General features: G+C 42.3%; 1 protein-coding gene across 1 annotated transcript in view; it reads right to left on the minus strand.

Moving 5' to 3' along the window:
• Positions 1-13,274, minus strand: part of TMEM131L (transmembrane 131 like) — a 159,852-nt gene that overhangs the window by 54,087 nt on the left and 92,491 nt on the right. Inside the window, exons 8-13 of the mRNA XM_082837961.1 lie at positions 5,133-5,210; positions 4,780-4,933; positions 3,122-3,180; positions 2,706-2,814; positions 1,001-1,091; positions 334-487 (exon numbers count right to left, since the gene is read on the minus strand). Of these exons, the coding sequence (XP_082694087.1) occupies positions 334-487; positions 1,001-1,091; positions 2,706-2,814; positions 3,122-3,180; positions 4,780-4,933; positions 5,133-5,210 (645 nt within the window). The remainder of the gene's footprint in view (positions 1-333; positions 488-1,000; positions 1,092-2,705; positions 2,815-3,121; positions 3,181-4,779; positions 4,934-5,132; positions 5,211-13,274) is intronic.

Genomic DNA, 13,274 nt, shown 5'->3' on the forward strand with positions numbered 1-13,274 from the left:
GGCAGTATTTTACAAAAACCTAGTATTGTATCATGAACCAGGCTTCTTTTTACTAAATATAATCTTTTTAGAATAAATTATAATTTATAATATTTTTAAATAATGGTAACAGCAAATATCTCTAAAAGATGTATCCTGGTCCCTTTGAGCTCCTTGAACAATAGTTTGAAAAAAATAAAGAGAGCCTAAATGTAATTCTGAAAACGTTAAAAGAAACACACTTGCTTTAAAATTCATAAGTGAAAGTAAGATTTTGTAAATATCAGTTTCATAGTACTTGACACTAAACAAATCTTAAAATAGGCTAAACTTGGATAAAAATACCATGTGTACCTTTAAAACATGCTTGGTCTCCTTGGAAACAAACACATCATTCAATACAACACCACGGTCAAAATGGTTGAGGTACCACATTGACCAAAGCCCCGATGTGTTCTCATGAGTCTCTATGTGAAACTGGGTGGCAGAAGAGTCCATTCGAAAATACCTGTGAACACAGGACATGCATGCCATCAGCCCTGTGTGTACAACAGCTGTTAGCGTGCAAATGAGCCTCTAACTGCAAAAATGGTAGCCGCATAACATGTCAGAGAACAAATGTAAGTACTGGCAAGGACCAGACAAGTTGCCTTCTTCAACCTTCCTGCCCACGAGTGGAGCATCTGAAGGCCAGAGGGGGCAATGGAGCCAGGACCAGGATGGCTCACAGAGGCCACCAGGCAAAACCAGGACCCAAATGTAACTCAGAAACTGTGCAGGAGTACTTCTTCTTTCTCCCACATGTGGCCGCCTGGCCTGGATCTGATCCACAACCTCCGTCATTCAGCTTCTTCCCTCCCATCCTGCAAACCACCCTTTCACTTCCTACTAGCTGTGCTAATGTAGGGAGGGCAAGTCCAGAGACAGAATCATGCAAGTCTCCGTTATATTTTTAAATCATCTCTAGATGGAGGGGGTGGAGGGGAACCACTCAATACCAGAGAAAGCGAAATTCACCCACCCTTGAGACACAGGAGAGGAGAGGCACGCTTTTAGTGTCGGAGTGTTTTTTTTCTTCCTGTCTTCTCTCATCCCACTGTCACAGGATGGAGCTGTTTAGAGGTAGGAGGAAATAAATGTGAAGTATCAGTATCTTTTCTGTCATTATGCCCAAACAAAAACAAGATAAATGTTTTATTTGTAATGTTTTAGTTCCTTCACTCTTCTGGCTCCAATAAAATCCTTTCTTGAACACTATCTTTCCGCCTTCCTGGCTGCGTGCCCAGGAAGTTACCGAGAACGTGGTGTCTACCTACCCACCCCTCTTTCCTAAAGCAACCTCTCGTTTCTTCTTTGGCGGGGGGAGGGGGGGGGACACAGTCAACGCTTTGTGGCTCTCCTTTTACAAAGATCTTAAGTAAGAGGCAAGTCCTTAGGTCTGCAGAGATGACAAAAGTGAACAGTGAAGAGGCGTGGTGGAGGTGTGAGTGAGAAAGGAGCAGCTCAACCTGAGAGCACGGAGGAGATCACAGCCAAAGTGGGCCCGCGCTGCAAAACACTGCTGAGGTATCAAGTCACTTTCAAGCATTCCTTGAGCCATGGAAGAACATCAAAACACTGGTACTGAATTCTTGACTCTGATACTAATACCCAACTCTTTTTTTTCTTTTAGCTATATATATGGTTCCCCCCAAACTTCAAACACTAACAAAAAGATGTGAAAATAAAAGTCTACCTTTCCCCCTGACTTCCCCATTACCTTAGACAAAGGAAACAACTGCCAGCAGACTCCCAAGCATCCTTCCAGGTGCTCTAACATATACAAATACACAGATACCCTTAGAAGAACGACACTGCTGATACTGCACGCCCACGTATGCTTCTTAACACCTGCAGACGCTAGCCCCCCCGCCCCCAGGGATGAACTACAATTCTCTGTCAGTGGAGGCTTATACTGTTATGCTGCCGCAAACAATGCATATTCCTATATTACAGTTTTGAACATCTAAAGTGTATCTCTAGATAATCTTCTAGAAGTAGAATTAAGGATCAGAGAGCACATAGGCACATCTTCAATTTTCACAGAGACTGCCAATTTTCCCTCCCAAAAAGGCTGCATCAATTTATACCCATGTCAAAAATATGAGGGTTTTTTTCTTCCTAATCATTACCAACACAGAATATTAACATTCTGTTTGACCTTCATAGATCTAAGTCATAAATTATACCTCATGTATTGCTTTAAGTTAACATTTCTTTCAGTGTAAGTGAGGTGGTGCTTGTTTTCTTATGTTTAAAATGCATTTCTTTACAGAAATCTTTTGAACTATAAGTAAGACCCTGAAGATAGGATTGGGTTTATACTCGCTAGACATTCTGCATTGATTTCTACACAAAGAAACAAACCTGGGGCAGCTCAACCTCTCTGTGAAAGCAGTATGTCCATCAGACTCATATACAACCTGGTCTTTCAAATCACCAACTGAATTACGATCTATAAACTCAAAATCCTGCACATGGGGCAGAATAAAAGCAGCATCACCATCACTTCTTCCATCACGCTACCTCTTATAACTGTTAAGTCTGTGGAATTGAAACCGAGCCCATTCACTTCCTAAAGCCTTGCCTACGCTGTAGTTGTGAGTCATTTCACAGAAAGAACTGCAGGCATAACAACTGGATAATGAAAATAAAAAGACAATCTCCAATATTTTTAAAATCCGTACCTTTGCAAGTAAAAGAGGCAATTTTTGTAAAGTTTGTTGTGGAAGTAGGTAGGAGTACTGGTTCAAACTGCAGAGACAGGGCATCTCTCTGTGAGAAATGATGTACATCCTGTAACAAAAAACAATCCACAGTACTGCTCTTAGCTGGAGAAGACTGATCCAGTTTGAATCAACCCTGTTAAAATGCCTAAGTAGCTCAGACTGGCATACAGAACAACTGCTCAGCAGATGTGCCTGTGATGGTACGAAGGGGTGCTGACAACCTTCGTCCAAATATGGGCTCGAGCAAGGGAGAATGGGTTTAAATGCAAGCAAAAAATAATAGAGACAAGTGTTTTCTCCAAAATCTTCACGTTCTGCAATTAAATACACACTTGTAAGTTTAAACTACACTTTATGAAAGTATTCACAATTACCTGTATCCATAGAAGGCTGTTTCCTGAATGCAGTATATACATGTTCACTGCCGAATCATCTGTCCAAAAGAATCAGTGCAATGAGGTTAGAAGAAAGGGCCATCTCATCCTCACACCTTAATGTAGTAGTTAAACCATCACATTACACATCTCTATAAAAAAATGTAACTCACTTTTCAACAAAATTGAAGTGAGGAGCTATTTTCTGTTGATTAAGTCACAAGAAAAAGGACCTTGGCAAAAAGATTGACCTGTCAACACAGGTTCTCTAAATGATGAGCTACCAGTAGAAAAAGTCTGAGTTTAGGGTCATAGTACTACTCCCCTGGATGAAACTAACCAACTGGACAGCTTCAAATAAAGTTAAGGTCTCCTATTGATTAGAGACAGCCCCTCATTTCCTTATTTTACAACCACACTTGGGAAAAATAAAACCCTGGATCTCAAAATGCAGGCTTCCCTTTAATCCTCACCAACAGAAGTGCTCCCCATGGGACAGGCGTCTTCTCTACACTGATGTCTACCTGGCCATTCTGGGAATCACCAGAAACTATGAACCCAAGGACAGGAAAGCTCTCCTGCTGACCCATGTCTACTACAGCCAATTCTGAGGACTGGAAAGTAAACAATGTTTGACCAACAATTAAGACTGCCAATTTAAAACTGTATTTTGGTACCATTTCTTTCTCTGAATGTGTACATGTGTGTACATACACACACACTCTCACTTATCAGAACAGTCTTGATAACCAATGGGTAAGAGCAAACCCTACATGATAAATCACATGGATCATACGTGTCTCCTACAAAATCTCTCAGAAACTTAAACTGATAAACTAGGTTATTTTTGGTAAGTAGGACACACAATTTCAAAGATAAAGTTCATAGAAATGAACACTGAAACTCACACTACTCTTACTGACCAGGCATCCAGGAATAAGCAGCAGACAACCAACTATTAGAAATATAAACAGCATGATTTGGTCAACTGAGCTTCTGCAAATCAGTAAAACAGAAACAAGAGACACAAGACTTCAAATACTTCGTGAATATTTATATTAGATTGTCGTGCCCATTTAATTAGTTTACTATCTTCAGAACGCCAAGAAAAATTCTTGCCAGGGAAACACAGAATGGTTTGCCGTTGCCACTTAATTTATTATTTATTTATTTGTTTATTTATTTTGTTGCTGCACGCGGGCTTTCTCTAGTTGCGGTTAGTGGGGGCTACTCTTCGTTGCGGTGCATGGGCTTCTCATCGCGGTGGCTTCTCTTGTCGCAAAGTATGGGCTCTAGGTGCACGGGCTTCATTAGGTGTGGCACGCAGGCTCAGCCTGTGGCACACAGGCTTAGTTGCTCCGCGGCACGTGGGATCTTCCCGGACCAGGGCTCAAACCCGTGTCCCCTGCACTGGCAGGCAGATTCTTAACCACTGCGCCACCAGGGAAGTCCGCTGCCACTTAATTTACCCCAAAATAATACAGCCTTACTAGCGGGTGCAGATTGAGAACCAGTTACTACTACACTGTGCTAATAATGAAAGCAAAGGCTTTCTGTCTTGGATTGCAATGATACGATCTATAAGTAAATGATATAGAATGATGACACAGGTTAATCAAAATATGTTATAACAGAAAAGTTTAAAGATTCCTCCTTACCTGAGGTCTCAGATTTATCTGTAGCTACATAAATAATAGAGAGATGATCTAACAAATCTTGTGTGTTTTCTTCAAATTCTTTCGAGGCGTTTTCCATTGTTACAATTATGCTCATTTGTAGCCGTAAAACATCGTCTGATTCCACATAGCAACTCTGAGATCGGAGGGATGGAGAAAAAGGAAAAACTCAAAAATATCATCTGCATTTTTTCGTTTTGAACTTCACAGGGAAAAAAGCACTTAAGGTAAGGGTATGTGCGTTTCTGAGAACAGAACATGCTGTTTTATTTTTTATTTCTAAGCAAAGAGGCAGGAAGGAAGGCAGGAAGAAAACACTAAATTTTTTATTTTACCTTTAGTTGCTGACACACTTTATTATGTAAACTGCACTCCAGTTGCACTTGCAAGAGGCTAGTGTTAGTGGTTTCTGCCTAAAAGCAGAAAAAAGGGGAGAAAGAAATTAAAAGGGAGCAAAAGGCACAATCTACTGTCAGTAATAAACAACCTATCATTTATTCAGAAAGGACATTTCTTCATTCATTCACCATATATTTGAACGTCTGCTAAATGCTAGGTAAAATTCAATTTACTGGAAATACAATAGTGAATAAAACAGAGAAAAATCTTTTCTGTCACTGAGCTTACATCTAATGGAAATCATAAGCTCTCCCTTGGGCAACATGAAAATTCCTATTATGGCAATAAGCAGATAAATATGTTCTAAATATACACAGGAACACTGTAGTTTGGCATTTCTTATACTTTTCAAATATTTTCTTCCAACGTAGGGGTCTGCTCTTATTTTAAAGTAGGTTCACCCAGTAAAAGCCAATCAACGGTTCTGATGTCTGCCTCCCATCTGCAGAGTGAGCTTAGGCGCTATGAGAAAACCACAGGAGATGCCCCAAATTCAACCGGCTATCATTTTTCACGTGTGGAAGAGACGTGGATGGAAGAGACAAAAGTATACGAAAAGACTGCAGAATTTCATAAAGTTCAAAGCTCTTAACAGGCACATGGGATGATATCGACATATTGTGAAGACAAAGAAATGCAAAGTCAATCCAGGGATACGGCCATTTGGGTGGGAGGGCGGGGGCAGCAGACGGCGAATACACAGAGAAGTCAGGTAGTGCAGCACATGAGTCTAAAGGATCTCCGCTGTGAGATTTCCCCTTCTGTTCAGTGTGACGTGTCTCGCATAGTGGTTATAATCAAGGCACTTGGTTTGGCAGTCACAGTCGGAACACCCGAAAATCTCAGCAAGGTAAGAAGGCATCCCGCAAATCCTCGGCTGACTTTCGTTTTACGTGGAATCACCACAATTACGTTTAATGTGTTAGATTTATAAGAACTACCTAAGTACATTATATAAAAACACATGTTTAACCACTTCAATTGTCATTCAGCAATTAAAGTACAAAACAAGAACAAAATACAGTCGATCCTCTGTTCCATGGATGCAGACCGGAAGGAACTTGAGCCTCCTTGGAGTGTGGTATCCGAGGGGGGTCCTGGATCCATTCACCCACAGATGCCGAGGGACCAGAGCACATTACTTTTTTTTTTTTTTTCACATTACATTTTAAAGTGTAGTAAAAAATAGTTAGGGGGTTTAACCAAGCTTGTAAATAGGACCAAACATTAACCAAAGGCTCTTTTAAAAAGTAATTGCAGGTTTCCCTGGCGGCACAGTGGATAAGAATCTGCCTGCCAACGCAGAGGACACAGGTTCGATCCCTGGTCCGGGAAGATCCCACATGCCATGGAGCAACTAAGCCCGTGCGCCACAACTACTGAGCCTGCACTCTAGGGCCCATGAGCCACAACTACTGAGGCCGCGTGCCACAACTACTGAAGCCTGCGCACCTAGAGCCCGTGCTCTGCAATAAGAGGCGCGCGTGCAGCAACGAAGAGTAGCCCCTGCTCACCACAACTAGAGAAAGCCCGCGTGCAGCAACAAAGACCCAATACAGCCAAAAATAAATAAATAATTTTTTAAAAAAGAAACGTTTAAAAAAAAAAGTAATTGCTAGTATCAGTTAGACTTAGAGTAATACCACCTGTAAACTGAACCTCAAACCTTAAAGAAGAGCAAGATCTTCGAATATGTTTTTCTGTGAGCAGGTCCCACATTAAAGACATACACAAAGAAAGCCCACTACTCCCTGAAGCTGCGTTAATCAAAGTTATAAGTGACCCCCTCGTATCCAAACCTGATAGAAACCTTCTTTGGCCCAACACTTCTCTGCCACGTCGCCTTCTCTCGGTGTTCCTCCGTCCTCTTAGGCTCCTGCTTCGCTGGCTGTTCCTCCTCGGGCACCAGCTGTTAGTCACTCCAGATTCCACCTCGGCCCCCTTCCCTCTCTCCCGCGGGAGGTCTGCGACACGCTGAAGCCCCCCCCCGACGTTCATCTCAGCAGCGCAGGCCTCTCTGCACACCCACACAGGGAACCAGCAGCTGGGCGCCCCTCTGAATCCTCACCCACGCCCAGAGAGCCAGGTCCTTGCTGTGGGTCTCGTTACTCATAAAGTGGTTTAAGCCAGAAACCTGGAAACCAACCTCACTTCGCCTCCCTCACTCAGCTCCAGCAAACAGACCCAGACCCCAGGTGTGCTGACTGGACCTCCTCAGCAGCCCCTGGATCTGTTCACTTCCCTTTATTCCTAACAAACACCTGAAGGATCAGGGGTCAACTCGCTATGCCGGTAGGCCAAATCCAGCCTACCAACAATTTAACTATAGGTCTTAACCTGACAAGGCAATTTTCTTGCCTAAAATATTCCTTCACATGTTGAAATTATGTTAAAGTTCAAAATTATGACTTTGAACATGATTAAAATTCCTATCTGCACAGTGATTTGATGTGATTTAAAGCCCAATATTTTGTTATTCTTGGTGACAAATTTATAATTTACTACGAATGAATTTATAATTCACCATGTTAAGTAAGATTCTTCTGTTAGCTGAAAACATAACAAAAATAAACTGCAACATTGTTTCGTTTGCTGTACAACATATTTGAGACTCCCACCAGGGGGAGTTCCTACACCTCCAAACGGCCCTTGAAGCATGCCGATTTTTCTCAAAGAGAAATTTAAACGTTCATGTCTTTCTCTCCCAAAAGAACAAAAGTATTGCAATCTCGACTTAAAATCAGAAACTATAACCAAAACATGAGCCACCTGGGGCAACCACAGGCACACTGGGATTACAAATTACCTCTGAAAGGACCCCAGCTGTTTTGACATTTGTTTCGACCCCTTATGCAGAAGTGTGCCTGGGCAGATTATAAAAGAAAAACAAACAAAAACCTACTTCTCTACTTTTGAAATCTCCCACATTATTTTAATAAATTAATTCCTAAATTTGACAGCTAAAAGAAACAATAATTCCTTAGTAGTTTTTTTTTAAGATTTTTTTTTTTTGATGTGGACCATTTTTAAAGTCTTTATTGAATTTGTTACAATATTGCTTCTGTTCCCTGAGGCATGTGGGATCCCAGCTCCTTGATCAGGGATCGAACCTGTACCTCCTGCATTGGGAAGCGAAGTCTCAACCACTGGACCGCCAGGGAAGTCCCCTAAGTAGTTTTCACATAAGTGTATGATACTATTTTAGAAGATGGGAAAAGATGTGGTTTGGAGGGGTTAAATGACTTATCAAAGGTCCGAAGTTTAGTTAGTAGAAAAACAGAAAAAAAAAAAAAAAACAGCAGTTCTTTTAACATAAGTCATCAGTATTTTTTCCAAGTAAATCTGAACAGGCCAAGTCTATTTCTCCTAGGTACTTAAAAGCCTAAAAATTCTTCAGCATGAAAATATGTCTTAGAAAACCATACCAGGAGATAATGTAACAGTCCAGAAAATAGCCCTGTTAAGACTTCTTTTGTATGGCATATATTTTGTGGAGAAGAAGTATGAATTTAGGGAATGGGATGAAAGAGAAAAAAAATCACCTTCCTCTACTTGCTAAAAAATTGGTCTTTGTGTACCAGGCCAGGGGCAGAGTGTGATTCTGGGGGTCTGTGTGCAATTAAACAGGAAAGAAAATTATAGACAAAGTTCTAAGTCATTTGAGATGACTTTCACTAACAAGAGTAAACCGTAACCTGACAAGAGTATATGAGAGTCTATAATGCATTAATCCAGAGAGAATGAACAACAGATATGAAATTATGATGTTCCCAGTACTGATCACATATGAAAACCGTTCATTTCAGGAACATAATGTATGAAATATTAAAAAAAATTACTTAGATATATCCCAACCTGAGAGTTCTCCTTCTCATTTTTCTTCCCTTTCACAATTCTGAATGCTAAATTGTAGAGGCGCTTACAAAGGTAAGTCTCTTATACCCACGTGTGTCTCAGGAACACAGAGCCCACCTAAGCCACGTGACCATTCCAGTCAGTGGCCCACACATATGGTGCTACACACAATACATTCTATACAGCAAAGCATTTTGTATAAAATGAGTGCTTTCCTGGGTCCCTTCTGCACAACACTCACACTCTTTAACTGAACTCCTAATTTAGTGTCTCCTGCGTAACAGACAGGCTCAGCTGAGTTCGGTTGCTTCACGCTAATATTAACCATCAGTGGTGTTTCAGCCCTCACCACTACCACCAACCTTCTGGTTCTCAGATCTGTAATCACTGAAACAATATCAGATCTGTAACCACTGAAACGATATCAGACCCACTCACGAAAATATCTGTAAAACCCTAAGAACTGGCTGAAATGAGTTGTTTTTATTTGTTTTAAGGGAAAAAGGGTTGAACATTAGCCATGAAAAGGAACGAAACTGGGTCACTTGTAGACATATGGATGGACCTATAGTCTGTCACACAGAGTGAGGTGAGCCAGAAAGAGAAAAACAAGTACCGTATATTAACGCATATATGTGGAATCTAGAAAAATGGTGCAGATGAACCTATTTCCAGGGCAGGAATAGAGATGCAGACCTAGAGAAGGGACATGTGGACACAGTGGGGGAGGAGGAGGGTGGGATGAATTGGGAGATCAGGACAGACATATATACACTACCATGCATAAAATAGATAGCTAGTGGGAACAAGCCATAAAGCACAGGAAGCTCAGCTCAGTGCTCTGTGACGACCTAGACAGGTGGGATGGGGGGTGGGGTGGGAGGGAGGTCCACGAGGGAGGGGATATATGTACAATGAAGCTGATTCACTTCATTGTACAGCAGAAACTAACACAACATTGTAAAGCTGTTAGACTCCAGTTAAAAAAGAAAAGTGAATAGTACTTGGTCAGAGCAACAGATTTCTTTCCAATATATAATGTAATATTAGACATAAATAAAAATCAATTTTATCATTAAAGAAAAGCATATGTATCACATTTTCCCTTATCCACATCTTTTTAAAAAAGGCAGCGTGGCCAAGTGGCTTTGCAGTCAACGTGGACTGAAGATGAAACCTTGGGGATAATCCCTACCTTTTCCAAGACTCAGCTTCCTCTTGTATAAAACAGTTAATGGACTCACAGCCATGCTACCAGCATTAAATGTGATACATATGCCAGTCACAGTGCATGAAGCAGGCCCTCAAAAGGGAGCATTAGCTTTTTCATTCACAGTTCATGCATTCATTTAGTCAAACTCCACAACAAATCATTTAAATGCTTCTAGGAAGCATTTTCCCCACATCAAAGTTGTTAGAAGGGAAACTCCTCTTCCCCAGTCCTTTGGTTTCCAAGAGAAGGGATTTTTTGTCTTAAACGTTTCAAATTCTTCTCGTCTTATTTCATAAATGGTTCAGAACCCAAGAAAAGAGAGAAGGGTCATTTACTGCACACCATCTCCCACCCCCCTGAAACGTGCCAAAAACCATTAAAGACAAAACACAATGTGGAGAACAAGTTAACACTGAAATAGTAATACTTTTGGTCGGACCAAGTGGCAGTGGCCTGCGTTGTGCAATACCCTGGACTTTTACACTCTGGCAGCTGGCCCTTAACGACCACAACCTGGGCTGGCAGTTCCAGGACAGCCATGTGGGATTTCCACCTTGGTAGGTCATGCAGCGTACAGAAGTGCGATCCAAAGACAAGCAGCTATTTTTATACAATTGGCTGCCGCTGGGCCTAAAGCAAATGGCAAGTGAGCCCTGAAGGCCTGGCTCAGCCCTTGAGCTTGGACCCACACTCGGCCCAAGTTCAGGCTCTGTGATGCAGGCTGCTGTGGCTTGCCCTTGAGCAATACAGCACGGCTTTGACCTAAGTAAGCATGGCACAGACAAGGATGTGAAAGAAAGGGTGTTGCAGTGGAAAACAGTACAGTGGTCCCTCAAAACTTTAAACACAGAATTAAAATATCCAGCAGTTCCGCTCCTGGGTTTACACCCAAAAGTGACAGGAGGGGCTTGAACAGGTATTTGTACACCTATATTCACAGCAGCATTACACACAGTAGCCAAATGGAAACATCCCGAAATCCACCAATGGATGAATGAATAAACAAAACACGGGATATATATACAGTGGAATATTATTCAGCCTTAAAAGGGAAGGGAGGACTTCCCTGGTGGCACAGTGGTTAAGAACCTGCCTGCCAATGCAGGGGACAGGGGTTCGAGCCCGGGTCTGGGAAGATTCCACATGCCGCGGAGCAACTAAGCCCGTGCGCCACAACTACTGAGCCTGCGCTCTAGAGCCCACGAGCCACAACTACTGAGCCCACATGCCACAACGACTGAAGTCCGCACATCTAGAGCCCGTGCTCCACAACAAGAGAAGCCACCACAATTAGAAGACGGCGCACCACAACAAAGAGTAGCCCACGCTCTCTGCAACTAGAGAAAAGCCCACGTGCAGCAATGAAAACCCAATGCAGCCAAAAATTAATTAATTAATTTTTAAAAAGGGAAAGGAAGGGAATTCTGACACCTGCTACAACATGGAGGAACCTTGTGAGCTAAGTGAAATACGTCGGTCACGAAAGGACAAATACTGTATGAGTCCATGTACGAGGGGACCTAGAATATTCAAATTCATAGAGACAGAAAGTAGAATAATGTTTATTAGGGGCTGAGAGGAGTGGGTAATGAGGAATCACTGCTTAATGGGGGACAGAGTTTCAGTTTGGGCAGACAAAAAAGTTCTGGAAGTGGACGGCGGTCACGGCGGCATAGCACTGTGAGTATAATTAATGCCACTGAACTGTGTACTTTAAAACGGTTAAAATGGTAAATTCTGTGTTATGCATATTTTACCACAAGAAAAGAAAAGCGAAAGGGCAGGGGAAGGAAAAACAAAACAAAAACAAAATGGTGTCCCAGTCAGGGCTCTCCCCTCAAAATAGAGAGAGCTTCCAGAATACTATCTGGTGTTTCTATAGCCCGATCTTGAAGAAACTGTGTTGGGTCCAACTCCAGGCAAGCGGTATAGACAGGCTGCTCCAAATTCTGTTCCTTTTTATGCCTTATCTTTATGGATACGAGTCGGAACTGTGAGAAGGTTTATTTTAAGTTCATGTGGTTGGTCCACAGACTCAAGAGTTCCCCTCCAAATCCCTGGCCCTACAGCTATTAATCACCTAAATGCTAACCGCTGCTTCAGATTTTCAAGATCCAAAGTGGAAGATACATAGATGGGGGCAGATTTTATAAATAAAGAAGCAATAAGCATAATCTTATTAAAGAGATATGCTGCCATCTTGGGTTGAGTCAGAAAAGCAATTTGACAAAATTACTGCATGCATGAAGAAGGCAACCACTAAGGGCTGTCCTTGGAACGATTAGGCTCATTCCGGAAATCAGAAAGGTGCTAGAAGCTTAGAACACTCTCTCATCTTCCTGTCAGGACAAGAGGAACAAAAACAAAACAACAAAAATAAGCAAGGCAGGTTGATGGAACAGGAGGCAGAGAGGGCCACCCTTTGGAGAAAGGTTGACATCTTGGGGAATAACTGGACAGAGCTGCAACAGAAAAGGAGACCTTGACACCCGGTTCAACAGACAGAGACAGGGACAGCCTGGAGTCTAACTCAAGTGAGGGAGCAATATCTCTGTGCTTGTTTGAGCCTTAAAAAACAAAAACAAAGACCTCTAATAAAGGAAGACAAGCGAGATCTCAGAGGACTGGAATTGCTCCTCCTGAAGGAACCAGGATTCAGTTGTAGGAACTGTGGAGAAACACACTTCTAAAGCCAGGTACAAAACCCACAGTGAGAGCAACTGAGGACCTACCCGCATCTCCAAAGACTGACACAGCTCTACCAAGGATTACACAAACTCTGGACAGGCTGTGAGGGGTGGGGGTAGCGGTGGAGATCGGAGATCAGACGAAGATGCTCGGAGCACGGCAGGTGGAGGGACTGTCACCGCCTGTGCCCTGAGGGAACACACTTGCAAAGTTCATGGAATTAGGACTCAGTCTAAGAGAAGGCACAGCATCGAGGAAACCTACTAAAGGGGAACCAGGGAGAACAAGACAGACTGATGCCAGCCCTAAATTAGATGCTGGT

This window comes from Leucopleurus acutus (assembly GCF_964270905.1).
Source record: "Leucopleurus acutus genome assembly, chromosome: 4".
In the NCBI taxonomy this organism is placed as follows: Eukaryota; Metazoa; Chordata; class Mammalia; order Artiodactyla; family Delphinidae; genus Leucopleurus; species Leucopleurus acutus.